Source organism: Sesamum indicum, linkage group LG4 (genome assembly GCF_026168435.1).
Source record: "Sesamum indicum cultivar Baizhima isolate 11 linkage group LG4, ASM2616843v1, whole genome shotgun sequence".
Lineage (NCBI taxonomy): Eukaryota > Viridiplantae > Streptophyta > Magnoliopsida > Lamiales > Pedaliaceae > Sesamum > Sesamum indicum.
In genome coordinates, this window is record NC_142660.1 from 14,861,809 (window position 1) to 14,888,295 (window position 26,487).

Sequence of the window (26,487 nt, forward strand, 5' to 3'; positions counted from 1 at the left end):
AAAAATGTCATTTCTTGTCCAACAAACGGGTCGTTAAAACCATGTTTGCACCAGCAAGAGTCTTGAATCAAGCACACGTTCCATTTTCTCTCTTCCTTATGAGTTACGTGTTTTCCGTATTTCTTTTCTTTAACATATGACTACTTATAAAAATTATTTGATGTAATCAATCATAAATAAATATTTTCTTTTAAGATGTGTTCCTTTTATATATATATATATATATATATTATAGGTGTTCTCATTCTACATTAAAAATAAAATTATTATTTTTTGAATCAAGAACAAAAGAATTAAATCACTATCAATAAGTATGATTCTGATGTTTAAATAATACTCATTAATAAAAATTCAACTCATTTACCACTAAATCAACAATCGTTGGTTTATCACAATTCACATGTGTCAACCTATCTATTCATATGCGCACTGTATAACATTCAAACTCAACATTTCAATAATAAAAAGAATAAGTTGCACAAAATTTTCTTATGTTTTAAAATTTTAGCTAAAAATTTCATGTATAAAAAAAATAGACAAAAAACCCCCTATATTTTTTTCTAAAAGTTGCATACTCTCCCCTTCTGTTATGTAAACCCTAACGGCGTTAATTTTTTTGTTGAATTGAACGTTATATCTTTCTTATAACAACCATTGATCTTCAATTGTAAAAAATGAATGGTCCAAATCATAAGTAATTTAAATATATATTTTTATTTATATATATTTATACATACACTATATGTATAATAAATATAATATATATATCTATAGCAGCGACGGCAACGTTGACTGCTCACAAAGGGGCAACGATGAGGTCGTCCCTGCCAAAACAATCACCCCTTTTCCGCTACAGCCGCTACCCCCTTCTGGAAGGGACGATGACCAGATTTGGGTGGCGGTGGTCGCCCAGAGAAGAAGGGCGACTTCCGTTGCCCAGGGTTGTTGCCGGCCACTACATGCCGGAAGACAAAGAAGTAACAAAGAACTATTTTTTAAAAATAAAATAAAAATAATTCAATTTTTTGAAATTTTGAATATTAAATAATTTAAATATTGTTTATAATTAACAATATAACTTAAAATAATTAAAATTATTTTTTTGGCATTTTGATATTGATCAGTATTATATATAAATAAATAAAATATATTTAACTAATAATAATTTAATTGAGTTAATAATATATAATTATTATAAGTAACTTTTATATTGCATATAAATTCTAATTTGAAATATGAAATTTTAATATATAAATTTGTATTGTGTTTTTTAAATTTAAAATTTTAATTTGTAAAAAAAATTATATACTTTTTGGGTGTTTTATATTAAATTAATATATTTTATAAATAAATATAATTTATTGTAATATATTTGGACTCAATAAATTATTTAAATATGTTATCTTTGTATGAAAATTTAAAATTATCAACTTTGTTCTTACTGTGATTTATTTATGAATAATTTTAAAAAATATAAAAAACCGACAAAATGGATAAAAGAATTTATAGAATCATAAAAAAGATGAATCCATTTCATACATAATATTTAAAAAAAAAATTAAAAAATAAATAAAATAATTTATATTCTATAAAGACATTTTAATTTATCCTTAAAAAATCGATAAAAATCCTATAAAAATTAATAAATTAAACTAATTGTTAAATAATTATTAAAATTAAAAAAAGTATTGGTAAAATTTTAAATTAGAAGGCATATTTATAATTATGTAAAAAATCGTGGACGTCTTCTCAATACGAACTTATATTCTTAGGTAAAAGGTTGTGTTTTCTCAATTGCTGTTCGACAACTGATGAGTTCTGTTGCTCCACTGTACTCCAGAATCATACGCATTTTCTCCTCTCGATATTCCACCAGATCCATCCGCCGCGATTTGCGTCGGCCTCCCGGATTCTTGAAGAGCGACTGTCGTCGGATTGTTGCCGTTCAACCGCTGCTCTGGCCCTTTTTCGTCACTTCGAACTCACGGCACAGCAGTAGCGGCCGGGCGGTGCTAGCCTTTGGATTTTCCACGATGTCGAGCGGCGGAGATGGGGAACGTCAGGTGGCGGAGTTTCGCCTGACGCCGTCGAGTGTTCTCAAGATTCAGAAAGGCGACATCACTCGGTGGTCCGTCGACGGTTCCTCCGATGCTATTGTAACATAATCTCTCTCGCTCTCTCTCTCTCTCACTGCCACTCTCTGTTGAGTTCTGAATTTCACTTTCCTAAAGAAATGAAAGAGAATTAGGAAGATTATTTTTTTTACTTTTTGGCGGTTTTCATTTTTGGATTTCTCTGTCCCCTTTAAACTAGTTGGTATTCAGAATTCAAAGACTAAGCAGTTTCGTAGATACTGAAGAAAAAGAGTAGGTAGAGATCATTGTGGTTTTGTATATTTGAGGGAATTAATCGTTGTTGTTTTGATTTGTGTATAATGAATAAAAAAGGTTTATGTGCAGGATATCCCAATTAGAGATGTTATATTCGGTGGATTATATCCACTGATACCCTTCAAGTAATAAGTGAGAGTGAGGAAAATGAAAACTATTGAGATTACAATCACTTTCATAGCATGAGTACCTGGATTCTAGTTCTTTTACGAATGATTTACACTCCAGTTTTCTTTTTTTCACCAACTACTAATGGCGTCTGTGATATAACATGACTGTCTTAAGATTTCAATAACATTCTTTTTGAGAAGAAAGATAGAGGTGGAGCAGACATGGGGAGCTGTTAGGGGCAGTCACCCATCTCCTCCTGACAGATTCCCATAGATCTCGTTCATATTTTTAATGCAATTTTTCTCATGCATAACACCAATTGGCATGCGATTGATTTAATCCTCAAAATAAAGTTAAATGGTTCAAAATGGCATCTTCACTTGAGGAATTTAGATGTTATCTTCCAGATATGATTTCTTCTTTCTTGAATCATGATATAAGAGCAAGACTTTGTCCAGGGTTCTTATGATGTAATATATCTGTACCGGTTCCTTTTTAGGTCAATCCAGCGAATGAACGTATGCTTGGAGGCGGTGGTGCTGATGGAGGTACTATTTCATTTTTAATTTTATTGAGTGGAATGCACATTTTGATGACGGCATTCTCAATTCATTTTTAACTGCCTTTATCTTTTCAAGCCATACATCGAGCTGCTGGTCCAGAATTACGGGCAGCATGCTATGAGGTCCCAGAAGTGAAGCCTGGAGTTCGCTGCCCTACAGGAGAAGCAAGGATTACCCTGTACATGCTCCTTGTTGAAATATAGTATATATACTATTTACTCCTCATTTTCACTAGTAATGTGATGAATTAAGCTATATTTTAAAATGTGTAGAGGCTTTCGGTTGCCAGCTTCTCATGTTATTCACACAGTTGGACCAATTTATGATACAGATAAGAATCCTGAAGCCTCTTTGACGAATGCATACAGGTACGTAATTGAACTTTCTCGATGTTCTCTCCATAGAATTTTACTCCTTAATGTAGTTATAATTTCACCTTTTCTGTTTGGAACTTGTTACAGAAACAGTTTACGCGTGGCAAAAGAACACAACATTCAATATATTGCATTTCCTGCTATATCATGTGGCGTCTACGGGTATGTTGTCATGACATGACTATTATTTGCTGAAGCTAATGAAACTTAGTTCCTAGGTTTTTCTGTGGCACGATCACTTGCATTTGTCTATTCCAATAAATAATTGTCTGCCTGCTTTTTGCACTATATACATATAATAAACTAGAATGTGTGCTTGGGTTAGGGATTTCCCATCCCTAATAACAAATCCTTTGGGTTTGTTTGGATAATTCCTTATTAAAAGGACTTCAAATATTTCCATCCTCATGTTAAACTATATTTGGTGAAGTGTTGATAGATTACAAATTTTTTCGACATGAAGTCATTTGAAATGATTTTCCTAGATGCTTCCCTCAAATCCAATGTAGGATTAATTTTTTCATTTGCAACTGAGCAGTAGAATATTTTCCAAACCCCAACTTTCCAAGATTAATTATTTTAATGTGAGACAACTTTTAATATATAAATGAAGGAAAGAAATTCAGTCTCCCTAAGGATGCATATAAATGCCGTTTGTATAATTTAAACGAGAAAATTGGATGTTGTTTACTTGCTCTTCATTGTTTACTTTGGTTTACATGCACTGTTAAGATTAATTATTTGGTATCCTCTACGGTTGCAGATATCCATATGAGGAAGCTGCCACTGTGGCTATCTCTACAATCAAGGAGTCTGGTGGGGACTTGAAGGAAGTAATTTCTTCTGTCTTAATATGAATCTTGTGTTACCACCATTATAAACAAATTATATATGTCTGCACTTCATTTAAAATGGGGAATACTGCGGGTTTCAAACTTCGGTGTGAATAGTTATATAGATGCACAAGTTCGTAGAAAACAATGGAAATCAAGTGTTCATATGGTTTAGCTGCCTTGTTTATTTCCAGAATAAATAATTGATTTCTTGAATCGTCGTCTTCATTTATGCATTCGCCTATGTTAATCATTATCACTTTATATTGTCAGGTGCACTTTGTTCTGTTCTCAGATGATATTTACGATGTTTGGTTGAAAAAGGCCAATGAATTGCTACAGAAGTGATATATATCTGCCATCATCGGAGCTGTTGTGTTGAGCAAATACTATCAATGCATGATGCAAAGTAAGAAGTTGCCGGTTTTTCATGTACCGAAAGTTGAAGAGAAGAACAATAGCAGCTGGTGAATATGTTGAAATAAGAAAACAGAGATGTGATTTAAGTTGCGGTATTTGAAATGTGTAATCTGAAATATGTTGAGTGCTCTCATCCTCTTGCCCTTCCCCTACTAATACTGGGATTTCAATTTTGATGCCTTACAGCTTCATATAAACTGTTGGTATGGAAGTACAAAATGATTTGAAGGTAAAACTATTCACTTTTTTCCTAATTCTTTGTGAATTTTTTATTTATTAATATTTTAGGTTCATCATAGCTTAAAATTCCGTAGATATTTATTATAGTTAATGCGAGTTCATTATGATTTATAGGGTTGATTACATTTATATGTTCTCTAAAAATGTGAAATTATATTTTCCCTCAAAGTAATTTTAAAGTTACATTTAGACTCTCTTCAAAAAATTACTGTTAACACCTGATTTTTTTTATATAATATAAATATATATATTTTCTATTTCAAAAACTTAAAAAAAATAAATATTCAAAACTGCTACTTTAAATAGCAGTTCTGAATCAAGTGCAGGCGATTTTATAGAAACATAATAAAATGGCAGAACTGCGATTTCAAATTATGATTCTGCCTAATTTCACATTTTCAGAAAGAGTTTACGTGTAATCAGTTCTAATTTCATTTTAAAATGGGTAGACTTGCAATTTTAAGGTGAGTCGTTATGTCGCATGATGAAGTTATACTTAAGTACAATTTTTCAAATGTGATTTTTTTAAGTAATTAATAAAAAAATTAATTAAATATGTCATATATTTTAAATTAATAATATTATAATTAGAAATATTTGATTCTTAATTAATTGTTAATGATAATGACATTATTAATTAACTAAGATTAATTAAATAATTACCTAATATTAATTAACGAAACAAATTAAATGGAATTAAAATTATTATAATTTCAACTAATTAAACATAATTAACAAATAAATAAATAAGGGGAGTCGATACGTCACATAACCATTCCACACATTTTTAAATAAAAGTATTTATTCATGAAACGATATGTGACATTACGACTCATGAATAGTTTTTTTTTTCAAATATATATATATATATATCGACTCATAAATATATTTAAATATATATAATAATAAATAAATAATTAAGCTTGATTCTTGTCCTCAATAATGCTATGAAGAATAATGAGCTTAAATTAAATTTAAGGGGTTTAATTTTATTTTTATCTATGTAAAAATATTAATAGATGCAAAAAAAAAGTTTTAAACAAGAAAAATAATAATGGGATTTCTGAGCCTTTTCGTAAAATCCAACATACACAATTTCTGGATATATTAAATTCTGGATACATCGAATGAATCCCAAGTTAAGTTATGGGTTGGTGAAACACGACTTTAGTTAAATTTAGTGCTCATACTTGAGATTAAATTATTCAAATAATATTTGAGACAAGACTCATGTGCACTAAAAGTCTATAACTCTTGTTATAATATTTTCTAAAATATTTTCATACTTACAAGATATTATAAAGTATTAAAAAAATAAATTTATAAAATTAAAAAACAAATGTTATATTTCGAATTTTTTTTCTCAAATTTATTTAAAAAAATTAACAAATTAGTCCAAATTCTTTCAAGTTAATTACCAATTTGTTATTAGTTTTATATTATAAGTTTAATAAGTTTGTTTTATTCAAATGCTTTTAATAATTTTATTTTAAATAAGATCTATGTTCTTAAAAATTCTTCTTTTAAAAAAATAAATTGTCTTTTTATTCCCGCGGTGAATGATGTCGCGTTTTTTATCCCACATTTTATAAATTGAGCATATTTGGTTCTATACGATAAAAAATTATACTGTTTTTTGTCTTGTATGAAAATTATGGCATATTTAGTCCCATAGAATAAAAAATTAAATATTTCTTGTTGTAAATACTTTAATTTACTAGTTTGTGGAATTAAAAGAGCTAAGTTCGTGAACTGTGAGATAAAAAATGTAATAAATTTTACGAATGAAATCAAAAGTATAATTTTTTTATTTAAAAAATATTTTATGAGATTATATAAGTTTGGCCAAACGCCCTCTAACTAAGAGAGAGAGAGAGAAGCGTTCGTCTAGTTGTCATCTTTTTGTGTACATTTCTCCAGAGAACAGTCCGAAGAGCGAGTCGGCAATGGCTCTACGAACCCTACTCACCAGAAAAACACTGACCGCAGCGCCTCTGGGCGTTCGCTGCCTCCAGACTGTCTCGCTCCCCGATCTGCCCTACGATTATGGCGATCTCGAGCCCGCCATCAGCGCCGAGATCATGCAGCTACACCACCACAAACACCACCAGACTTACATAACCAATTATAATAAAGCACTGGAGCAGCTCGATGGCGCCATTGCCAAGGGAGATGCATCCACCGTTGTCAAGTTGCAGAGTGCCATCAAGTTCAATGGCGGAGGTACTGATGTATCTTACTTGGAATGAATTCCTGGCTTTAGTTTTCACCTTTATCTTGTGGTTGTTTGTTTCTTTCTCTTTTAACAGTTTCCTTTTGTTTCGTTTCGGGATGTTTTGTGGTGGGTTTGGTTGGTATGGATTTTACGTAATTTATTTAGTTTTAGTGTTGAGATTTAGCTGCGTTATGTGGGAAAGGATTGTGACCTGGAAATTGGAATTGGCGATGAATATGATTCTGATCAATTATATTGGTACTGTGCAAATGCTGACTGAGGATATTTGTGAGCACCGCTTGGAAGACCTTATATTGTCCTAGTGCGTAGAGCTTGAATTAATAGGATAAATTAGGCGGCTGGTGTATTGGTGACAGGAGGGTTTTAAGAATATTTGGAGAAAATATCGATCTTTATCCTTGATAAAATTTTGCTTTTTGGCTTGCTTGTCTTTTTTGCGGGAGTTCTTGGGCATTTTGGCGGAGACATAGATTACCTGCAATTTTCAGTAAATATAAATTTCAAAAAGGTGAAGGGATCAATTTTCTTACTATAGAAGGCTAAGGAGATGTGGATATTTTGCATCGCCTGACACATATATACACAGACAGACACATGCCCGCCGACAGAGACAGATATCCATAAATATGTGAACAAAAAAATGCATTTGCTAACAGCTTATACAGAAATTGTAATTTTTCTGAAAACTTACGTTTGATGCCTCTTCATGGTCTTCTCTCTAGTTATTGGTTGTGGAACTTAGTTTGGTAAACTTGTCAATGTGTTTTCGTGTATTGTGGGTCTAATACTGTTTTCAACAGGTCATGTTAATCACTCAATTTTCTGGAAAAATCTTGCTCCTGTCCGTGTAAGTTTGCCTCCTGAAATATTTTATTATAGTCATATTTACCATTGAACGAGTAAGCAAGGAAATTGATAAAAGCTAATATCTTCTCCCAGCAAGGGGGTGGTGAACCTCCCAAAGGTTCTTTGGGTTGGGCGGTTGACAATCACTTTGACTCCCTGGAAGCTCTAATACAGAAAATGAATGCAGAAGGTGCTGCTTTGCAGGGATCTGGATGGGTGGTACGTTTACTCTATTTTTGCTGTAACATGTTTCCAGCAATATATGTCTGAAAAAGACACTTGTCGGTCTGCTAATATCTCTTTCTGTGAATTACTTTATTGTATTCCCAGTGGCTTGGCCTGGACAAAGAATTCAAGCGTCTGGTGGTAGAGACCACACCGAATCAGGTAAGTGATGTGACTTATGTTGTAACAAAAAAACTAATATGTGTGGTAAAAAAAGAATTAAAGGATGCTTCAGTTTGCTGCACAATTAGAGTATGCTCTACTCCAAGATAGTGCATTTAAATTTTAAAACTTAAGGTTGAGTCAGCTTCATTTTAAGTTTTAGTTAACTCTGTCGGCTTGTCTGTAGAAGCTATCAAGAACTGGCAAGTAATGTTATCATGGCCTTCTGAGCCTAGGTTGCTAGGATTTTAAGTTACAAAGTTCCTTGTTTGTATTGCGTTGTTCATTTTGGAGCTTTATGCTGTTGTTTATAGGCATTATGAGGAGAGGAAATTCTCTAGGCCAGGAGACTATTTTTTAACTTTTGTAATTATCTGTTACATTGAATAAAAGAAGCTGGAATTTTATTCTCCTAATGTATTGAGTTGGCACCTTTCTTTTCTGTAGGTCATGCAGTTACTGAAAGATTTTAGAAACTTTATACTGTATTATCAAGTTCCTAGATCAGAATAGAAGAAGGAAAATGGCTCTTGTTTGGCAAGATTAATTAGTGAAAAATGAATGGAATTTGTCCGACTTAATTGAATTACCCTACTGTTATGCCTATCTTTTTTTGCAGGATCCACTCGTTACTAAAGGACCAAATTTGGTTCCTCTGCTTGGTATTGATGTCTGGGAGCATGCATACTATTTGCAGGTACTTATTGCTCCTCGAACTCGAGTGGTTCTTCTATAGCTTAAATTCAATTATCCTCATGATGGTTAGGCCCTTATATGTAAAAGACGTTTATTAGCTGCTGGTAATTGTAAAGGGACAATAGTAAGGCTTCTATCTTTCATATCTTCAGGCAGAACATGGTTCTTGTATTTTTTAATTCAGAGTTATTTCTCTTTGCATTTGCTCTCCCAATGTTCCTCTCTCGAGGCCTATGAGAGTTCCTTCGTCTTATATGCATGCCCTGTACCTGTAATGTGTTATTGTCTTGATCTTCTTCATTAGTTCATTGGTTTTCTTAGCTCCTTCGCGTTGTGGGTTTGAACATCACTTGTGTTTTCTATTGCTTCTCATTTTGCAGTACAAGAATGTGAGACCAGACTACCTGAAGAATATTTGGAAAGTCATAAACTGGAAATATGCTAGTGAAGTTTATGATAGGGAATGCCTTTGATTGAACAAACATGAGAAGTTGGAGTAAGTGTGGCCAGCTGTGTACTAGAAGTGTCTTAGAGGAAATAAATTTGTGTAGTGACAGAGGCAACACTTTTCATAGTGGGCTATTTACTGGTTGCTGTACACACTTATACATAATGTTTTTGGGCTTGCTTGTCTGGAGGGCTGAGAAGCATTAGTTGATGCAATGCACTGTGTTCGTTGGGGCTCAGATTTACTTCTAACTACATCTTCTCTATAGTTCAATGAATTTCTGTTTCTTGGCAAACAATGAAGTAGAAAATGAAGTCAACTACAAACTTGCAATGACACATCTATGACAGGCACTTTTTAAGTTTTAGCTGTGGGTGGTTAAAGTACACAGTTTTCTTAAATATTGGATCCTATTGTGGATTTTAGAACTGGTATTTCTGTTATAAGAATTTTGACATGAAACTGAACAAAGGGGAAAAAGATAAAGAAAATAAACTATAAAGAGATTGACTTCATTTCCTGCAAAGCTCCAGGCAAATCGCAAGTTGGCTGAATAACCACCAACATTATCCATCAATCAGCCTGGGTGAGTTCAAGTATCCTGAGCTCGGTCCAGTATTATCTGTTGCGTGTACTGGTGATTCTTCATCCTTCTACCGTCTATATGGTGAAGCAACAAGCACAGGTTGTGTACTGGTGATTCTTCATCCTTCCACCGTCTATATGGTGAAGCAAAAGCACAGGTTTTCTTACCGATTTGGAATCCGGAATGCATGCTTTGATGTAGGTAATCATCGTTATATTTCAATAGCATGATGCAACTTTCCTTCACCAGTCTCTGGACACTGTTGAAGTTCCTTCACAAGCCTCACACAATCAACCATAGGACAGTTTGTCTTGATTGCATTAGAGGCAATATGTGATCTGCAAGCAGCATACCCTTCCTGTAACCGAGACACGGTTACATCCAAATTAAAAGCCATTAGTTCTATCATAAGTTTGAATACTATTAAAAGCTTCTCTAAGAAACACATTTATTTGCTCATCAGAAGAGGAACTAGAAAGAATATGAAAGTAGGGAATTCTGGTCTTAGTGTGGTGTATGCCAAGGAAGTACCTTGTGTAATGTGCACAATACAGAATCTAAGGGAGGGGAATTAACCTTCGCTCGACTTGATATCTGAGACAGTTACAACAGAAAAGTGAATGGAAGCCTGTGTATTGATATAATTGAGGTGGCATAGCACATATTCACGAGGTCAAAATTTCTAAACTTTATCACAAATTTCACATGTACCTCATCAAGTCTGATGTATCCAAATGGCAATACAGGGTCACTTTCATCAATCATTCGTTTTAACAATGTTTCGAGATGTTTTCCTGTTTTGTTGCTTGTCCAACCCCATTGTCCAGCCAAGTTTAGCATTTCAGTAAGAAAAGATGCACTGTGAAGAGGTCCTGTCCAAAGGGGCCCTGAAACAATAAGCGAACCTGGAACCTGAAATGAACCAAGAGGAATGTAAACATTTGCCCACACAAGCCTAATGCTACTAGATAACTTTACAATGGATAAACTGTGTAGGATTCTCAGAATCCTCATTGAGAGAGGATTACAAAGGCATACGTTATTGCAAGAGCACCTCATCTGACCAAGTTCACCCCATGAGAATGCCTGAGAATTTCCACATTGAATGCAGTAGCTGATGAAACTATAATGCCTGTAACAGGTGCTGGAGATCAACAATCAAGGTTTCAAATAAAAGGGGTCGATGCTTAAAAAAGTTTGACAAAAAATCAAGACCTCTTATTGGGATACTTGCCACGCCTAATCTGGAGCATTGCCCTAAACACGGGGCCATGGTACGAGTAGTACGAGAAAAGTGGCACGACCTGATAACCCAACACAGAAGCCTCCCGCATAGCCCCACCTATGAGCATTCTTAATCCAATCTCATTTGAGTATGGCATATGCTTAACATATGCTCCATATGCAGCCAAAGTACTACAAGGCAAAAAGATTGCTTTGTTAAGTCACGACATCATGATTGAGTCGACAAAATAGCGGCATCTAGATGTACAATGCAACCAAAAATATTCAGAATTGCTTATTTCTTTTTTCAGGAACAACTTAATAATAATTGAAGGCTAACTCATGCTTTTACATAATAATCGAAAATGCATCCTTCTTCTTGTACTGCTATAATTCCTTATGATGCATTTTCAATTGGCGAATTCAATGCATATAGTTTTTCTTATATAATCGATATATTTCCAGAACAAAGACATGCACAAATGTATTAAAACTTTAAACTTAACATAATCGATAAGAAAACTGCATTGGACAGATTTATCGTCTAGTGACCTCACAGATGAGCAACTCGTGTACCGCCTCACAATACCTGTAGCTAACATTGCTTTTCTCCCAGACTTTTTGATTGACCATGAATTGTACGAGTAAACACATGCATACATTTCCATACACTTAAATGCTAATAAGCTATCAACTGAACAATTACTCTGTTAATGTCAAGTACCAGCAGACGACAAACCACTAATGCATAATTATCCAACTCACTGTTCAGGCCGGTGCCCGCCAGACGAGTACCCATCAGTAGAAGTGACATACAAAAGCCCATCCAACTTCACAGCACACATCGCCGCCCTCAAGTAACTCGACTCACTCCCAAAAGAATCCACATCAATCAAGTCAAAAAAATCCCGTTCCAAATAACACTCCGTCAAAACCCGGTTCGCATCCGAATGCTTAACCACCCATCTCTTCTTTTCCCTATCCGCCCTCTCCAAATTCCCTGAAATAACCCCGCCGCACTCGTGATTCGCATCGTTGGCCAGCACAAAGTCAGCATCAGCTTCAACCAGATACCGCATAGAGCGAATTCCGCAACCACACATTGCGTCGAGCACCCGGAGGGCATTGTGGGATTTCTTGTAAATTGCGGCGGAAAGCACGCCGAGGTCACGGCCGGTGGAGCTTTCGTGGCGGAAGAAGGTGTCTCCGACGTCAAAAGAGAGGCCCCTTTCAATTTGGGGTTGGGATTTGCAGCATTTGGGAGGGTTTAGGGGTTTGGATGAGAGAGAAGTGAAAGGAGTCAGAGGTTTAACGGGAAGAGAAAACATGGCGGGAGAGGATTGGGAAGGAAACGAAGATAAATTTTTCAGAAAATAATATTCTATTATTTATTTTATAATAATTCAAAAAATAATTGAAAAAATATCTTAAATTACACCATATAAAAAATCTTTCTTTAATATATAAGGATGATAATTCATAAGTATAAAATTAAGAAATGCTTTATTAAAAAATATATAATAAAGTTATTTTTCTCATGATAATGTAAAAAAGAATTAATTAACAATTTCCCCCTTTGAACTTATATAGAATTCTCCTCGAATTGTATGCTTGTAATACACTTGGCCAACTCTCGTACATGATCCTTCTTCTTTGAATTTTTACTAGCACGTCTATATAAACTTCCATGGTATATTCTATTTGATTTTGAGCGTTTGATTAACAAGTATTTGATAAGTTATTTCTACTTTCATCAAATCAAAGGACATATATAAGAATATGTACCTTGCTTGGTGTCGAAGCTTGTCTTCTCTTGATCTTCATAGGCCAACGTGATTAGAATGCATCCAAAGAACTCATCAAATTCACATTTTGATTTAGAATTATGTACAATGAGTAGGAGTCTTGTGTGCATGCCTTTATTTGCTATTAGTCGTTTGTACTAGATCGACATTTGAAAACCACTTTAAAAAACAAAAAAAGTTTCCCTTAATCTTCTCCATAGCTTCTAAGGAATTCATGTAGCATTATTCCTTCATCATTCTTTGATCACTCAATTCTTCTTAGACTCCTTCTAACATGGAGAACTTCATTTTCATAGGATATGTTAATATAGCATTGTATATTGAAGAAGAATCTACCATCAGAAATTTGATCATATTCGTTATTATTTTCTGTTAGATTTTTAAGGACATCGGCTTATCAATTTGTCCTAATGATTTTCTTACATCCATACTGAATCTCATTAAGGGTATCTCGATCTTTCACGGAATGGTCTACACCTGGCTGAAAAAAGAATCTTTTAACAATGCGAAGTGTTTCCCTGCAAGAGGAGGATTCAAATCCAAGCTACCCATAGGAACTAGTTGCTGGTGTTTTTCTTTATGAATTTCTTGCTCTGTCGTCATAGCATCCCGAGCTCAGAAATCAAAAGGGAGATCATGTTGCCAAAAAAAATGTGCTAGCGCTCTCTCCATGGCGATGCTAAAGCATTTAATCATATATTATAAACTTTTAAGGCAAAATTACAGAACTGTCGTGGAAGTAAAATCATTCAAAAGTCTTATCAAGATTTCCCCGCTATCATATGGGGCATTGATTCAAATTCAAGCTACCTATAGAAAGTAGTTGTTTGGTTTCTTCCTCTTGAACTTGTTCTCGCATCATAGCATCTGGAGCTCTAGGTTTGATATGCATTTCTGACATTTCAAGTTGTTCTCACATGCGAAACTAAATGATGCAGTGTGTGATGTGATGAGCATCTCATTCCGCAACGTATTGTCCTTTCTAATTTCATATGATCTTCATGATTTTATCCTCAATAAGCACTTTGCTAGGAAGAGGTGGCCGTAAAATTTGTAAGTCATTCAACCTTCTCGTCTATTATTGATATATGGCGTTGTGACAACATTAAGAATAATTCTCTATTAGTAATATTATTGTTACATATTATTAAATTTTATTAATACCATTTTAAACAACTGTTTAATTACTTGTTACATTATAAATTGCGAGTCATAAAAATTTTGATTAGTTGAAATTTTTTAAATTAACAGAAATTCACTAGACTTCATCAATTTTGTTATATTTTTTTGGTTGAAGGAAATGATAATCATTATGAAGATATCCGTAATAATCAATACCAATTAAATTATATAATAATAGAACAAATTCATATAAAATAGAATAAAGATCCAATTATTTGATAAGACACAAATCTATGACCTAATTGTCAAAAAGTAGGATTATTCAACTTCAAATTAGGGTTGGAATCCGATCATTTGCCTGTCTTAATAAAATTAAATAGAAAAGAAACCCCCAAAATAAAAGAGGGAAAACAGAAAAATAGAATTGCCGGTTGTACTCTAGTAGGACTCTACTCTCTTCTAAGATTCTTCTCATCCTCAGCATCTTCCTCTCCTATTTTCTGCAATCTACCTTCGCTCCGAAAAGATCTTGCGGGCCAATCAGTTTACTCTCCGTGCAGTAATTTATCTCTAGATTTCTTGTTTAGTCTTATAGATACAGTTTGTTGGACCGCCGCCCACCAACTGTTTGTTCATATTCCTAGAAGATCAGTCCACATTTGTATAGTTCAACAAAGATGATGATCAGAATCCGGAGCCGCGATGGTTTGGAGCGGGTTTCAATTGAAAATCCCGTAGCCACCGTCGCCAAACTCAAGTCGGAGATCGAGTCCCAGCTCCGAGTTCCTGTTCACGCCCAAATCCTCTCCACGAACCAAAATTTACTCCTAGCGAAAACCCCAAATGATTTGACCCAGTTCACCGATATGTCCGACCCGAATACGTTGATCTCTTCCCTTAATATTGCCCATGGCTCGATTATATTTTTAGCTTACGAAGGCGAGCGCACTGTTGCAGGCCCAGCTTTTCACCCCGCGGGTTCGTTTGGTAAGAAGATGACCATGGATGACTTAATTGCGAAGCAAATGAGAATTACGCGGCAGGAGAACCCGCATTGTGAGCTTGTGTCCTTTGATCGTGATGCTGCGAATGCCTTCCAGCATTATGTGAATGAGACTTTGGCTTTTGCTGTGAAGCGTGGGGGTTTTATGTATGGAACAGTGTCGGAGGAGGGGAAAGTGGAGGTGGATTTTATATATGAGCCGCCCCAACAGGGAACAGAGGAGAATCTGATACTTCTAAGGGATCCTGATGAGGAGAAGTTGGTTGAGGCCATTGCGTTGGGATTGGGAATGAGAAAGGTGGGGTTTATATTTACCCAGACTATCAGTCAGGACAAGAAGGATTACACAATGTCAAATGCAGAGATTTTGCAGGCAGTTGAGCTGCACGCAGAGGGGGACTTGAAAGAGTGGGTGACTGCCGTGGTGAAACTAGAGGTGAATGAGGATGGGGGAGCAGATGTACATTTTGAGGCTTTTCAGATGAGCGACATGTGTGTTCGGTTGTTTAAGGAAGGGTGGTTTGAGCGGGATATCCAGGAGGAAATTGATCCCAAGTTGTCAAGGATGACGAAAGATGTAGTGGTTGGAGGGAAGGATACAAGGGAAGTGGACAATGATTTCTTCTTAGTGGTTGTGAAGATTTTTGATCACCAGGTAAGGAAGACATCTGTCCCGCTTGAGATTTTTAGAAATATTTACCTTTTAGTTCCATTTAGTCAAGAGTTAGCTTTTACATGGGGTTCATCTTTCTACAATGAACTGGCTTTCTGATGAGAAAATATTGCCGTGCTTCTCCCAAATCCCAATGTATTTCATATATTTCATTTTGTAATGTAAAAGGAAATTAATAATGCTTAAAGTGAAAGTTAAAGAAAATATAAAAGAGAATGTCACGTAGACCACAGTGATAGTAAGAATTAGTTAACATGATAAGAGAAGTGGACGAATTTGGATTTTTGCTTAGCAATCTTTACTTGAAAAAAGTTTATGTTAGGGAAGCTTCTAGCCTGTTGTGCAAAGAACAAGAATATCTAGGGTTCCAGTTTAATCCTGATCTCGCAATGATTCTCATGTAGTAGGATATTTTGATCGTGAAATGTGAAAACTGCAGCCATCATGGTTGCCGAAATGATCTCTTTTACATACTTTTAGACATTTTTACTGATTATAGAAAAATATTCACCATGTCATCTGGAGTCCCAGATGTAAGAACTTGCATTCTAGCCATCCCCTCTGAAATGCTATGACCTCAGTGAAGAATGCTGCTGGCTGCTGCAGCGGGAATTTGCCTCGCTCTTTGCATTGGAATTTTAGATTGGTGCTCTGAATATAGTATAAATCTATATTCTGTTACCTAGTCTCCATTGGATAGATCTTTTAATGAGAGTTAACGTTATAGAATATAGTATTTCATGCATGTTGTATCATGGTTTGTGTTTGGTTATATTGGCCTTCAGTTGATTCTGAGTTTCTTATGTTGCATAAGTCCTATGGTTATTACTTCTTTTATATGGCTGGCAACCTATTCAGGTAATAAATTATAAAAGTATTTGGGAAATTATGAAAATGTTTGGGTTGCATGAGCTGAGGCAGAAGGAGAGTGATTTAACTAGCCTCGTACGACTATATATTGTACACTGACCAATGACTATAGAGATTAAATTTAGGCACAGTTGATGGTAGTGTTCACTGTATGCTGGAAGTTTCAGATGTCCCACCAATTTTGAATTTGTCTATCATCAAAGAGTTTGGTACTCATATAAATCTTGCATTTATGAGTGTCTGCTGCCTCATGCCTTCCAGATTGTCTTAGTGAATCTCGAAATAATTTCTTTGATTTCATTGTGGTTCAGCCTCTTTTCTTCTTTCCATCTTGTAATGAACAACTCTGATTACAACCTTTTTTGGAGACCTTACATGTTCTTAACTTACGCTTTTCCATTGAATTTATTAGTCTTCTCCTTTATCTACTAAGCTGAAATATTTATGCAAGAGATTGTTGCAGTTTACTTCTTTTGTAAGTCTATTTTCTTTTTTGCAGCAAAAAATGATTAATGCACTTAAACCGTGGTGTTTAATTAAAAAGACTTAGAACCTTTTTCACATTCCAGTATGATCAATATCGGGTAATAAAGGTTACAGTTGCTAAAGGCCTATCTCTACTTCATATACCATGCTTGTGCTATGACTATTGAGAATCTTCATTGTAAGGGAAACTTTTTTGACCTTGACTTGGGTTATGGAGCTCATGCTTTATAGTGTAACCTTGATTTTGCAGTTTTGCCTGTACATTACTTCTGAAGAAGTGGATTTATGCATCTAGATCTGGCCTATAATGTTTACAAACCATAAATAGCTGCTATTAACTTTTATTCTTGTTTTCTTCCATTTCGTTGGTTCTTGGTTTTGCTTTATTCTTGTTGTTTTTTTTAAGATGTTCTTGTTGAGATGTTTTTGCGCTATTTGTTTTTTCATGGTTTATCTTGGATCTACATGGTTTTAATTATGTGTTCTTATGCATAATTGTAACATCTTCAATCTCTTATGTGAATTTTTGTAAATCCAGGGCCCGCTTTCATCGACATTTCCCATCGAGAACAGGAAATCCCCAGTTACAATGAAGGCATTAAAGAATCATTTGGATCGGGCAAAGGGTCTACCCTTCGTAAAGCGAATTTCTGATTTCCATCTGCTGCTCTTGCTTGCCAGGTTTCTAGACATTAATGCTGATGTTCCAGCATTGGCAGGATGCGTACAGACACAGGCTACAGTCCCTGAAGGATACCAGCTGCTAATCGAGTCCTTAGCCAGTGCTTCTTGATGTGGACAAGATGATATGCCTTAAGAGTCAACGGGGTTCACTCTATGGTTGCAGCTGATAAGAGGCCAAAGATCTTTCAATTAATGCAATCTCGTCTGAAACCTTAATGGATGCTAATCTGCAGCGGGTTCATCTATAAAATCCATAAACCCCAATGTTATAGTGCTTTCCTTTGGTTAAATGTGATTTCTTCACTTTGTATCTATTATAGTTGGTTCTCCTGCCTTTAGTATTTGGCCTGACATTAAGTTCTTCATTCACCTTTTCACAATTTGATTCGGATTTTCAGTTTAATTCTCTCTAGTTCTGGTGGGCTTTAATACAGTTCCAATATGTCAAGTTCCTTTTTAGTACCGAATTCCAAATTACCATGCAATCAGAGGTTCAGCAATAAGCGATCCATTACTTGTAAGCAGTGGCTACTGATTGATAAGACCAAACCACAGCACTAGTATATCTGACTTGAAGTGAAAATCCTTGGTTGTGTCATTTTTACCACTCGGGCTGTAATAAGGTCTAAAGATAAGACTCAAATTGGTAAAAAAAACTTTCATTTCTTGAGAGATTGTATTCATTAGTTTCATAATGATTTCAAATTTTTAGGTTTGTTTTATTTTGCTTTTCCTGTAATTACGAATTGTGGTTATCAAGACAACTCTTTTATGCATTTCACTTTGTTCCTCCCTCGGTATCTCGGAGAGTAAAAGACAGTGAGTGCTCGAATAACTACTCATTCCAGCAACTATTAACAAAAGACAGTGAGTGCTCGAATAACTACTCATTCCAGCAACTATTAACAACTGTTTACGCCGAAACATCTCATTTCAGAATTCAAAACTATAATACAGAACCTTCCTGCACAGACTCAGACACCAGATAGATACTGAGATGGCATTACAATGTTCAACCAACCGCATATCATACAAGAACAGACAGAAAACTTCAAATTCAAGGACTTCTCCGTGGCATCTAATTGCTTATTCAGAATACCATAACTCAGCTACAAGTCTGCTGAACTCCCACAAGAAGCTAATACAGCAGCAGCCAGGAACGACAGAATACAGCATCAATGATGAATGAGAGAGTAAAAACCCAACCACACCTCTGCATATCAAATACAACTAACAACACCATCCGGCCAGACCTATTATATCAAGCTCGTATTGGTGCTCAATTAACTTGCAGAGCGAGCAACGGCTAATGGAGAGAATATGTACATCTCACAGGCATGAGGATCAACTCGAGCACTGAATGAGGCCACTTTGTTCTCTGTCACACATTTGTGCTGCAATAAACATGATAAGAAGTACTATCAGCATGAGGTTTATGAGGTCACAAATTCAGTATGATTATTTAGAGAAGCGATATCAAATGAGAAGCCATTGCAACCCAGCTGCAAAAGTACTCAAAATCAGATGAATTCTCATTAATGCGGTGTTTTTACATTGTAAAATCCAGAGTTTCACAAACTTATGGAAAAGCATAAGATACTCAAAAGGGGTCATAAAAAGCCGCAGACAGTAGCAAGAAAGAATTTCGATCAAGGGCCCCAACAAATTTGAAATCATTCACGTTCAAGGATAGAGAACTCTAATTGATGAGAATTGAAACCATGTACAATGTTTAAACCCTTTTTCTCTAGAGATAATGACATTCCTACATACCAGAAAAAATTTGAAACATTGAAATGAGCAAATGTCAACACGAAATGCTCTACTTACGCCCTATTAGAGAGTATCTACTTACCTTCCACAAATCCTTAATGGAGACACTGGTGGAAGACTCGATTCCAAGTGAAGCCCATTTAGCCGTTATGGTGGCAGGTTTAGAGCCTCTGTTCCAAAGAACAACAGCCAAACGTTGGCCAGAAAGTGGGCCTGCCCAAACCTGAAACAAATTTGAAAGTCAGAATATGTACCAGTCCAAGAAAGCCAAATTATCCGGTGAAAAGCAACTCAAAACATTACAATGTTAAGTAGATAGAATTAAGATTTGAAGCCTTCTTCATTCATTAAATTTCAGTAACTAAGAAAAATATTGAAGAAATCAAAAGTAACAAGTCCTTGTAAAAGACAATTAATTGTGCTGTCTGTTTCGATGAGCATATGACGTTGGAGGCTGTAGTGAAAGATTAAAATGTAAGAAGGAATACATAGCCTACTCTTCCAGCTTAAAAGCTAAAGTGGATAACAAAAAAGAAGTCTAACAGAGGATCCAGAATCACATACTTGATAACAACCATCAGGGCCATAGGAATAGACTTTCCTTCCTTGAACTCCAAGTGGATCTGCAAGCAGAGTAGTGTGTCACTTGCTATGCCAAAGAAAGGGGACGAAATTATATTTCAATGATGTAAATGGAGATAAAAATGCAAAGCATAGATAAGAACAACTAAAAATCCAGATCCACATGCATTCATATCATGTCCGCCAGAGAGAGCTGCGGAGGAATAATAAAGTAGCTTACCTTGGTTTACAGCAATAACCTCCTCATTGCTAAGAATTTCAAATGTTTCTTGAGTCATATTTCTAACATCACAACCAATTAAAAGTGGAGCCTGAAACACAAAGAAAAATATAAGTTCATAATGACCAGAAAAAGCTTATATTCTTTTGTGCATATGGTCACAGGATTGCGTCTAACGGATAATATTTTCAGGAAAAAGAAACAAAAAAGGAAAATTAAAATTGGGAGGAAATGTTAGAGCCTAGGAACTAAATGTGAAATCAAAATTCATTGACAGAGTATAAAAAAGAGCACCTTCATCAGAGCCCAAATGCTGAAATGTGCTCGATACTCATGGTAGCTCATGCCACCATTTCCAACTTCTAACATATCGGGGTCTGCCAAAAAGCATCAAAGTTCATCAGGAAAATTTTTTACCAAGAGAATCTTTAGACTGAGTTCTACATCACAAAGATTGTATTCCTACCATTCCATCCACCAGGGCCTGCAAAGGCTGCCCACTTATCGTTGAGATCAGCAATTGTCGTCATGCTAAACCAAAAGGTTAACAGCAGCACATTAGTACAACATTTTGTATTCAATATGCCAATGTGGTATTTGGTAATATAACTTAACCTTAAACAATAAATGAGGAAGCATCAAACCCCCAGTGTCTCCATGTATCTTTCACATTTTTTTTTCCCCTCATCTTGTTAATTTTTCCTCAATGTTCTATCTTAAATTGTTTGCAAGATATAGGTGAACAGTAACCATTGAGAAAAGCTGCAGAAAGATGAAGGCTACATGTTATTGCAGTGATACCAGGAATCTGTTCACATGATCTTTTATCCGCGGATTATAACCTTCATGGCTTACAGGAGTTTAAGTTCAGTACTAGAGTTATAGACGCATCATTCAGGTGATCCTGGGTTGAACATGAGACATGCACATTCGGGCAATGGTGGTTATTAGTTTGTTTAGGGGAGAAGAATATGTTTTTCAGTGAGTAAAAACAGAATAGTTAGTTTTAGACACACTGGTGGACAACTTTTATTCCATGTAAGCCCAACGTAAGAGCTCAGGTCAAACCTTGCCCATGAATCATTAATGTCATCTGTCGTTCGCCAGCTGTTTCCAACTTTGCCTGCCCATAAGGCCGGGTCATGCACACCCCTGCCAATTTTATTAACACAGCCAAGGTGCACATTTAGTATGGCAATTAAGACTTCAAGATAGGAAATCTGGAGGGGGATCGTTGAAAGAAAATAGGGGGTTTCAAAGTATGTAGAGTATACCATTCACAAAGTGAATAGAATATGGTACGCCCAGTTGCATTCAGGGCATCGCGCATTGGAGGATACCTAAAATCATGCATCCACAGTTAGACCAAGATATTGATACCAAGACACTAAATTAAATTTAGATACTCACCTTGTCTCTGGGTCAATGCCCAAATTGAAACAATTGTCATACTTCAAGTAATCAACTCCCTAGATGAACAAAAATATTTATGAAACATGGTATAAAGAGGACTTGAGCAACAAATACGAATTGACAAAAAAGACAACAACATGAAATTTATGAAGCACAAAACGATTTTATTTGTTAATAAGCCAAATCTAGACAAAATTCCACTAAAAAAATTCACAAAGAAAGTCTATTTGAAATGAAGTGCACCAGTAACTTGCTCTTTTGTAGAGACCCCAAGTTAAACATAAATTGAGCTAAAGGTAACAATGCAATAGCACCCCCCTCAACTACAGCATAACAAATTAACAAATGAAATGATAAAACACGAGTTGACACCGACAAGTAGACAACAAAATTTATTAAAGACAAAACACCAACTCACCCAAGATGCGAAGAGTTCTGCATCATCAGATTCATGAAAAAGTGATCCAGGTCGAACTTGGCAAGTGAAAGCCCTGTGAAAATTTTTTTAATTTATGAATCAGATAGGAGAAGAAAGAATAGAAACATCACCACCTAATGGAATAAAGTGTAGCCAATGCTTAATTGGATCCAGATGTTAATGAGTTTCTCCTACCCTGCGTCTGAGTATATTCCTAGCTTTAGGCCCTTTGAATGCACATAATCAGCAAGAGCCTTAATTCCCGATGGAAAAGTTTGTGGATCAGGAACAAGTTGACCCTGCATATTGCCAGATTTTAAGTATGAATAAGCATAATGGAAAACTCAAAACTTGCATCACATATGATATACAGATGGCAAGCCAATTTTTTTCAGGGGATGCTGTACAATTGTTTTCATAAATTGTTGAGAGACATATACTCCTTCAACAATTCCTCATTAATAGAATGGTAATAAGAGTAATAAATTCTAAAATCAGAACTTTTACATTCAAGATAAAGCTTTCTCATTGTAGACAGGTCATGGTAATTAACATGACCAAGTATAGAAAGCACTACAAGAACCAGAGAGTTTTCGCGATGTTTATTTACCTTCGGATCCCGTTGCGGTTCAGACCAGCAGTCATCTGCATTTCACGACATTGAGTTAATAAGAGCGGGACAAACAACTAACACAAACCAGTAACATAATAGTTGATTACCGATATTCACGTAAATATAGCCTAACTTGGCCAAGCCAGTAGAAACAAGTGCATCAGCTGTTAAGAAGTGCAAAGAAAGGTCAGAATATTCATTGGAAACCTCAGAAGCGTTAGCTTTTAAGTAGGAAACAAAAACATCAAACAGAATAGGCTACAGTTTCAAGGGCAGGAAATATGCAGCAAAACTAAATAACACTAAATGATACAACAGGGTATTAACTAATATGTGAGACAACTATAATTCAGCAACTAGCTGTCGCTTCTAAGCAGGTTAGATGGAAGGTGAATCACACATGAACTTTTCGAGAAGGTATTGCTGGCACATGGATGTATTACCATCAATTTCCATATTCTAATACGAATAAGTTAACTGGTTACCCTTGTGGAATTCTTACCATTTCTTAATATAATCTTGAATTGTAAAATTAAAAATAAGACTTATAGGCTATCTCCCATATGGTTGATCTGTTCTTACAGTATCTTCACTTTTTCGTTATCCGGATTATTTACTAAGTCTGGTTCACTTTAGCTTCATCAAGATCTGCATCCTATTCAGTATTCATCAGTGAAGATCTTAGGAGTAAAGTGTTCCAAGTAGGCAATAAAGGGCATCCGGGGATTACCCCAGGCATGAGAATCATCATGTTATGGCGCTCGCTGATGCATGCCTACCCCACTTGTGTAAAAGCAATCTCTAGTAAGGATACAGCATTTTGTAAAAGCATTGTTTTTACAGTTATTAGAAGCAGAAGGTAAAAGTATCTCCGACGACATGTTATTTTTGGTAACTAGCCCAAAGTACACCTAGATCAGGTCCAAAGTTTCAAGAGAGTTGAGACATAGAACCTATGCTCAAGAGAGATAAATTTCACCTTGTCCATTAGAACCCGTTTTAAACAAAAGTCCTTGTAAAATTCATTCCTCAGACAGAAAATTAAACATACTCTAATCTTTTTCAAGAATTTCGACTTCGGATAAAGATTGCTTATATAACAGAAACATAGTACAGCAAATTCCGCAACTTAGAAGATGAACTGAAACAAAGGGGAAGCGCTACCTGTTTCCTTGATAACATCTTCACTGATATCACAGGCAAAAAAGTTCCAGCTATTCCATCTGCTCCACAAGACAATCAAATAAGCCATTCATAAGTGAAACATGAACTATCGAAGCAAGAATGATCTGAACTCCAACTAATCAACATAATGAAAAATCAAATATGCATGTCGAGAATCTGAAAGCCAACTGAAAACGAATATGCTTCAAAACAGTCCCCCAATTTTCAGTTAACTAAAGATACCATTCTTGACTACAATCTGATTTCTTTTCCCAGTCCAGAAGACAAAATTGCCTTAAAAGATAAAATAAAAACAAAAATAGTGCCAGAATCAGAACCCGGAAACGAGAACAGGAAAACTCAAGCCCCTTTTCCTACTCCACAAGCAATCAGATAGAAGTCAAGAACTTTGTTGGACTCAACATCACCAAGCAGGAGAAAACCCACAACAAAGAATTCAAAAAACAGAAGAACTCAAAAACAGCAGAAAGCGAAGGGCAAGAAAAAGGTAAAATCTTGTTACCCCATCTGAGGAGTTTTTGCCAACCCATTGCCCAGCTGCAAAATTCCATATTTTGAAGTATCAAAGATATTGGTAATGGGTGTTTCTTGGCTGTTCAAGTAAGGATGCAACGGCAGCACCCTAGCAGTGACCACCACTGAAATAACGTGTACATAAAGAATTCCTATAAGCATATTGCTAATCTTCGCCATTACTGAAGTAAACCAAACTTTCTCTCTCCTCAGTTTTCTCTAATTAGAGATAGAAGCCCAAGAATTTGAGTAAATATTGTTGCTCAAGGGAGAAGAAGAGGGATGGGTCAAGAAAAGTGCAGGGTAATACTTCTTTATAGCAATTAACAAAGCATTCTTTTCCCTGTGCAGAATTGTTGGACCCCATTTCTTACTCAGACGCACAATATTCAATTGGTTGTTGTTGCTGCCCTTGATCAAATGCCTTTTGGTGGGGTGAATTGGGGATTTTCTTGGCCGAATAATCCAGTTTTGGAGTGATTGTTGGACCCCAGTTCTTACTCAGTAGCGGAATATTTGATTGGATCTTGCCACCTTCATTTGCATCGAACTGCACAGGATTCTGCCAACGCATGCATGTTCTTGGCTCTCTTTACCAACGACGAGCCAATGCTTGGTATAAGGTATCTCAAATTGAATTCTCTATTCTAATTTCTGTTATATTTATTTGTTTCCATTTCCAAATTATTTTCGAAACAAGTCAATACATACCCAATATTTATCATCGTTCAAACTGTTTTAGCATAAATACATACATATATATACACACATATACATAAATATATATAAAAAGACATGATTTGATAATAAATAGTATTTTTTTGTCTCTCAAAACACAACATTAAACATATAATACTTATTTCTTAAATTATCTCCGAAAATAAATCCAAACATACATACTATTTCTAACACATACTTATTTATCTTTGTTTTTTTCTCTCTATCTTCACAAAACACAACAAAATACTTAGAAAACGAATCCAAACATTATAATTGTGTTTATAGAAATTATATTGTCAATTTTATTTTAAATAAATTTTGTTTATATATACATAATTGTTAAATATTTTTTAATTCAAAACAATCATTTCATTATTTTTTTGTATTATATTAGTGCTTCTACTCAATTTACGGATAAAATTATCGTTAATCTTCTTGTGATATGAATTTTCTTTTGTATTATTTGTGACATAAAATTTTCATAAAATTTAATTTTTTTTGAATTTTTAGTTTTTAGTTATTTTTGTTTAGTTCATTCAATTGAACAATTAAAATTATCTTTACTAATATAATATTATTCTCTTACCTATTTATTAAAAAAAGATTTTGGCAAAAAGTTTTATTTTTTTGAATATTTTGGAAAACAAATTATTTAGTAGAAACAATTCTTTTTTTTCAGTTGAATGAACTAAACAAAGATGAATAATTTCAGAAATTAGATTTTTTACAACAAAATAAAAAATAAATATAATTTAAAGAAAACTAATTTTGAAATTGAATATCAATAAGTCAAAGAACTCATGATGGAAAAAAAATAGTATTGATAATTTCATCCAAAAGCATAGTAAAAATTAATTATTGGATCTTTTGGAATTAAATATTGATGTAATTGGTGTTTTAAAGTTTTGATAAACTTGAATTTGAAAAAATAATTAAAAAAAATCAAAATAAAAACCTATTAATATTTAACAAAACACAATGCAATTAAAATGAAATCATTTGAAAAAAAAATCTTTAAATTTGGAATCAACCAAACAAGTGGGCCTGTTTGTT

At 34.8% G+C, this 26,487-nt stretch overlaps 5 protein-coding genes across 5 annotated transcripts; 3 read left to right on the forward strand and 2 right to left on the reverse strand.

Moving 5' to 3' along the window:
* The first annotated feature begins 1,768 nt into the window (after nucleotides 1–1,768).
* Nucleotides 1,769–4,945, forward strand: LOC105160799 (appr-1-p processing enzyme family protein). The gene is made up of 7 exons (XM_011078288.3): nucleotides 1,769–2,156; nucleotides 3,001–3,049; nucleotides 3,140–3,242; nucleotides 3,337–3,432; nucleotides 3,526–3,600; nucleotides 4,202–4,271; nucleotides 4,545–4,945. The coding sequence occupies exons 1-7, from the start codon at nucleotides 1,812–1,814 to the stop codon at nucleotides 4,617–4,619; spliced, it is 813 nt and encodes a 270-aa protein (XP_011076590.1). The 5' UTR covers nucleotides 1,769–1,811; the 3' UTR covers nucleotides 4,620–4,945.
* A 1,831-nt stretch (nucleotides 4,946–6,776) lies between these two features.
* Nucleotides 6,777–9,795, forward strand: LOC105160801 (superoxide dismutase [Mn], mitochondrial). Its single transcript, XM_011078291.3, has 6 exons — nucleotides 6,777–7,154; nucleotides 7,968–8,014; nucleotides 8,107–8,232; nucleotides 8,344–8,400; nucleotides 9,020–9,097; nucleotides 9,477–9,795. The coding sequence occupies exons 1-6, from the start codon at nucleotides 6,878–6,880 to the stop codon at nucleotides 9,567–9,569; spliced, it is 678 nt and encodes a 225-aa protein (XP_011076593.1). The 5' UTR covers nucleotides 6,777–6,877; the 3' UTR covers nucleotides 9,570–9,795.
* Nucleotides 9,796–9,888: 93 nt separating this feature from the next.
* Nucleotides 9,889–12,722, reverse strand: LOC105160800 (N2,N2-dimethylguanosine tRNA methyltransferase). The gene is made up of 6 exons (XM_011078290.3): nucleotides 12,120–12,722; nucleotides 11,346–11,546; nucleotides 11,169–11,262; nucleotides 10,842–11,042; nucleotides 10,662–10,724; nucleotides 9,889–10,488 (listed from the first exon to the last, which is right to left on the reverse strand). The coding sequence occupies exons 1-6, from the start codon at nucleotides 12,680–12,682 to the stop codon at nucleotides 10,342–10,344; spliced, it is 1,269 nt and encodes a 422-aa protein (XP_011076592.1). The 5' UTR covers nucleotides 12,683–12,722; the 3' UTR covers nucleotides 9,889–10,341.
* Nucleotides 12,723–14,661: 1,939 nt separating this feature from the next.
* On the forward strand, nucleotides 14,662–18,400 carry LOC105160802 (NPL4-like protein A). The gene is made up of 2 exons (XM_011078292.3): nucleotides 14,662–15,939; nucleotides 17,852–18,400. The coding sequence occupies exons 1-2, from the start codon at nucleotides 14,959–14,961 to the stop codon at nucleotides 18,104–18,106; spliced, it is 1,236 nt and encodes a 411-aa protein (XP_011076594.1). The 5' UTR covers nucleotides 14,662–14,958; the 3' UTR covers nucleotides 18,107–18,400.
* A 509-nt stretch (nucleotides 18,401–18,909) lies between these two features.
* LOC105160803 (alpha-galactosidase 3) lies at nucleotides 18,910–25,300 on the reverse strand. Its single transcript, XM_011078293.3, has 15 exons — nucleotides 24,704–25,300; nucleotides 24,181–24,239; nucleotides 23,124–23,180; nucleotides 23,014–23,048; nucleotides 22,599–22,702; nucleotides 22,404–22,476; nucleotides 21,983–22,041; nucleotides 21,847–21,912; nucleotides 21,641–21,724; nucleotides 21,039–21,103; nucleotides 20,867–20,949; nucleotides 20,573–20,663; nucleotides 20,335–20,393; nucleotides 19,853–19,993; nucleotides 18,910–19,391 (listed from the first exon to the last, which is right to left on the reverse strand). Exons 1-15 carry the CDS (start codon nucleotides 24,892–24,894, stop codon nucleotides 19,281–19,283), a joined length of 1,278 nt encoding a protein of 425 aa, XP_011076595.1. The 5' UTR covers nucleotides 24,895–25,300; the 3' UTR covers nucleotides 18,910–19,280.
* Between the last annotated feature and the right edge of the window lie 1,187 nt (nucleotides 25,301–26,487).